At 38.4% G+C, this 4,424-nt stretch overlaps 1 protein-coding gene across 2 annotated transcripts; it reads left to right on the forward strand.

Annotated features, from left to right (window-relative positions):
* The first annotated feature begins 1,724 nt into the window (after positions 1-1,724).
* Positions 1,725-3,238, forward strand: LOC116202807 (trans-resveratrol di-O-methyltransferase-like). 2 transcript variants are annotated; one of them, XM_031534421.1, is made up of 2 exons: positions 1,725-2,586; positions 2,805-3,238. In XM_031534421.1, exons 1-2 carry the CDS (start codon positions 1,783-1,785, stop codon positions 3,102-3,104), a joined length of 1,104 nt encoding a protein of 367 aa, XP_031390281.1. In that variant the 5' UTR covers positions 1,725-1,782; the 3' UTR covers positions 3,105-3,238. The 2 variants fall into 2 exon arrangements, with proteins under 2 accessions (XP_031390281.1, XP_031390282.1); XM_031534422.1 differs by having other exon boundaries at positions 2,757-3,190.
* Positions 3,239-4,424: the final 1,186 nt, after the last annotated feature.

Below are 4,424 nucleotides of genomic sequence, written 5' to 3' on the forward strand. Positions count from 1 at the left end.
CATAAATCTACCATATAATGGAAAGCAACGGATGGGACGCACAAATGTATGGCTCTAGCTTAATGACTCTAACAAGCTGTCATTATAGGGGCAACAACCTTGATCACGGAGGTGGTCGCGCCGCCCACGCTCACCATCGCCCTCTCTCTTTCTTTCACCACAAAATAGTTGGATGTCCTTTATATATATACATAGTTACATATACATATATATGTTGGCGCATCATCAAGGCCGGTCTATAAATTTTATATAGGATGCCTTAATTGGATTCCGACCCATGGAGAACAATTAATGGTTATTTTTTCTCTTCATTTCGGTGCAACTTCTTAAATTTCACCGAACTTATATGAGTTTGGACTCAATTTCAACTGAAATATAAGACCTAATCCTATGCAAACCATTATATTTTCTTTTATAATTTTAATGTGGGATTAATTTTTTCCAATTGACTTTTATACTCTCAACATCCGTTCTCATGTCACACCGTGTTGTCTTTCTCACTCTTTGCTTACACGTGACACGTTAACCTTAACCATCCGCACTCAACAATTTACCTCGAACTAGTCTCTCCTCCCTTCTGAGGGGGAGGGGGGTGTCAACTACTATGAGGGAGGCTTTCACTTCCGAACTTGAACTTCACTGGCATAGTATGTGTGCTCCCGCGCCCCTAGGATCATTACCATGAGCTTTGATACCATCTTAAATTCTACCAAACTTACATGAACTTGAGCTCAATTTCAATTCAAAAGCTCGAGCTATCAAATTGTGATGTCCAATTCCATATAAACCATTCTATATTCTTTTATACTTTCGATGTGGGATTAACTTTTCCCAATTGACTTTTCCCAACACGACTCAAAATAAAAAGTGGGGTTATTTGAATTTTGATCCTTGGTAGATAGTCCCGTCTCCCTGAATGTCCCAATTAAATGGACCTTTCGAGTAATATAAATCTTTATTCGACATAAGAGAACCACAATTAATTAGAGCATTAAGAAAAGTGAGTAAAATGAAGAAAGTGTCTTCCACGTGTTCATCCTTTTTATGGCTTTTCTAGGAATCAATTAGGTCAGCTGACCCCATAATTGCAGTCTATTTATATTGATAAATTATCGGGCCAGGACTCCATGGAATGTTACTTTCGGTATATAATCAATATTCACGTGTTTTATGCTGCCCCGCTAAAATTAGCAAAATTCAAATTATTTCCTCAAACAATAACGTGTACTCATCTTACCATATCTTATACTATACTTATTACCATTTATAATATTATTTTATTTTATTTTTCAATAGGTAAAGGCTAATAATTTCTTTTCAAGAAGCACCAAGAATCAAAGAGACTGTAGAGCAGCAACACATACTTTCGGCTGATAATCAAGATATTTCAGATTCGACAGTCGTTGTGAAACTACCCATGTTCTTTATTAGGATATTAGAATATTTCATTGTATTAGTCTATGTGGACCTCCCTAGTAACCGAAAAAGAAATATAAAAAAGAGATGGCAGCACATATAATTTTCCATGCCCCAATTTCAAGCTGGTGTCCTATTGGTTCTCTAATATGAACTTATCATATGATTTATTTTATTTCTCAACTTAAGAAATTCGCATTTAATTTATATTACAAATTAGAGAAGAGAGTTAGTTGGAGTCACTATTATTCCAGCACGCATCAAACAGTCAACCATAGGTTTCTATATAATTCGCAGGATTGAGACGTATCATTTACAATACACATACACACCAAATACAAGTCGAGTCCAGTGAGCACATACCAAATGGAGGATTCGGGCATGAGCAAGACAATGGGGGGTAATGCAAGAGGCTCACTTACGCATGCCCAAGCCCACATATGGAATCACATATTCAGTTTCATCAACTCCATGTCCTTGAAATGTGCCCTCCAATTGGGCATACCCGACATCATCCATAACCACGGTGGCCCCATGACCATCGGCGAGCTTGTCTCGGCACTTTCGGTCCACTCTGGCAAGGCTCATTGCATCTTCCACCTCATGCGCATCCTTGTCCACTCGGGCTTCTTCGAACAGACAAGCCTCCGAGTAGTTGCCGAGGATGACCGAGAAGAGGTAGGGTATGCCCTAAACAATGTCTCCTCCCTCCTCCTCAAGGACAACCCTTTGAGCACAAGGCCCTTCGCACTCGCGATGCTGGACCCCACACTGACGGACCCATGGCACTGCCTGGGCGCCTGGTTTCTGAACGATGACCCTACTCCATTCAGCACGGAGCATGGATCGCTCATATGGGAGCACATGGGCAATGAGCCAGAGCAGAACTTGCGCTTCAACAATGCAATGGCAAGCGATGCCAGGTTGGTAGCGACCGAGGTGTTAGGATCGGATTGCAAGAGGGCGTTCGAGGGGCTGAGGTCACTGGTGGACGTTGGGGGTGGAACTGGGACGATGGCTAAAGCGATCGCGGCGGAGTTCCCGGATTTAGAGTGCACGGTGTTTGATCTCCCGCACGTGGTGGCAGGCTTGAAAGGGACCAAGAACGTGAAGTACGTTGCAGGGAACATGTTCAAGGAAATTCCACCAGCAGACGCGTATCTTCTGAAGGCAAGTTTCCGATATAATATCAGTTCTTCTCGATAGGTAATTTATGATTAAATAATCTCGTATATCGATAATCCAGTAACTTCATCGGCCAATAAAGGTTTTGAACACAAACATACATATATTGGTACGATATTATGGGGGATTGAATTCTAGGAGATCAAACCATGCAGATATACATAATTGCCGATTAACGGGAAAAGTACATTCCCTTATAGCAGTGGATAATCCATGACTGGAGCGACGAGGAAAGCTTGAAGATACTGAAACGGTGCAAAGACGGACTAAGGGAAGGCAAGGGACGCAAGTTGATTATTGTCGATATCGTGTTGGGATACTGTAAAGAAGATGCAGAGTCGGTTGAGACACAGCTCTTCCTCGACATGCTGATGATTGTTTTGTATAATGCAAAAGAGCGGACCGAAAGAGAATGGGCTAAACTTTTTGTCGAAGCAGGTTTTCGTGACTATAAGATAACTCCTATGTTAGGTCTACGGTCTTTGATCGAAGTATACCCTTGAATATGATTAATATGCCAATATTTATCATTTTCAGTTTATGTACTACTGCCTCAAAATAATGATCCGATGTTCCTCTTAATTATTAACGCGGACAAGTGTCCCGTAATGTGGAAGTCTCATCTTTTTCGTGGTAATCCTTTACTTATGGTTGTCTCTTCGACTACTCGATCAAATCATCAATGAAATTATGATCATACTTATCTAATATATTGACACGCAAAAAATTAAACTTTTTAATTCTCCTAAATATTAAATATATTTTTGAAAAGAAATAAAAATCTTCCTGAGTCACGAATAAAAATTAAAAATAATACCAAAAGAATCTCTTAATAAATTTTAAAAAACCTTTCACGATATCTCTCTTAATTCGAAAATCTAGGATTTTTTTGTACTGCTCTCGTGACCTGCATCAAAACAGTGCTTTGCCCCTTTTCGGGTATAATGCCTTATGCTATGAGTATCAATCCACTCTTATCGAAATGGGACTACCTGTGTCCCTTGTAACTAGGAGGGTATAGCACGGTAACACACGCCCTCGCCTGTTAACCAAGAAGTTCTAAATTCGATACTAGTGAAAGAACTCGCGCCCCTTTATTAGCTGTTAAGATTTCTATTTCATTTTATTAGGCTCACATACCTCCTTTGTAACAGAACAATGGGCTCCTTACAAAAAAAGGTAAAATACACTCTCCACGCAGATTTTGTGTTGTGACACACCACCCCATTTTTAGCCAAATTTAACACTCCGCCCTATTATTAAAAAAAATTGATACTCCACCTATTGACCATGTTGACTTATGAAAATTCTTTTGGTCCTCAATCTTTAGTTTACTTTTCAGTTCGTTCTATAATACATGGATAGTCCATGTGTGGTCTTGCTATTTAAATCACTCTCAAATCTATTGACATTTAAATCTTTTTCGGATGCAATTTAATTTTAAAAATTAAGAAAATAAGGAAAGAAAAAGAACGCTTGTAGGTAATCCATTAGAGATCATGGGGTTATTTGCACTTGACAAGACTCCACTCATAACGTCGATATCTTAAATTAGGAATTCTAATGTTTGGTTTTAGAGTTGAGTTGAGTTGAATTTTGATTTTAATTGGTTTGTAATGATTGTGATATTGAATTATGAGAAAAAGTGTGAAAAAGTAATGAATAATTGAAAAAAAGTAATGATTGTATTGTTGAATTGTGGAAAAAGTAATGAACAATTGAGAGAATTAATTATTAAAAATTAAATTGAATGATTAAAAATTGAAGAAAATGAAAAAGTAATAATCGTGTTGTTGACTTTTATTGTGTAGTAAGTAGAGTTA

This window comes from Punica granatum, chromosome 4 (genome assembly GCF_007655135.1).
Source record: "Punica granatum isolate Tunisia-2019 chromosome 4, ASM765513v2, whole genome shotgun sequence".
NCBI classification, from domain to species: domain Eukaryota; kingdom Viridiplantae; phylum Streptophyta; class Magnoliopsida; order Myrtales; family Lythraceae; genus Punica; species Punica granatum.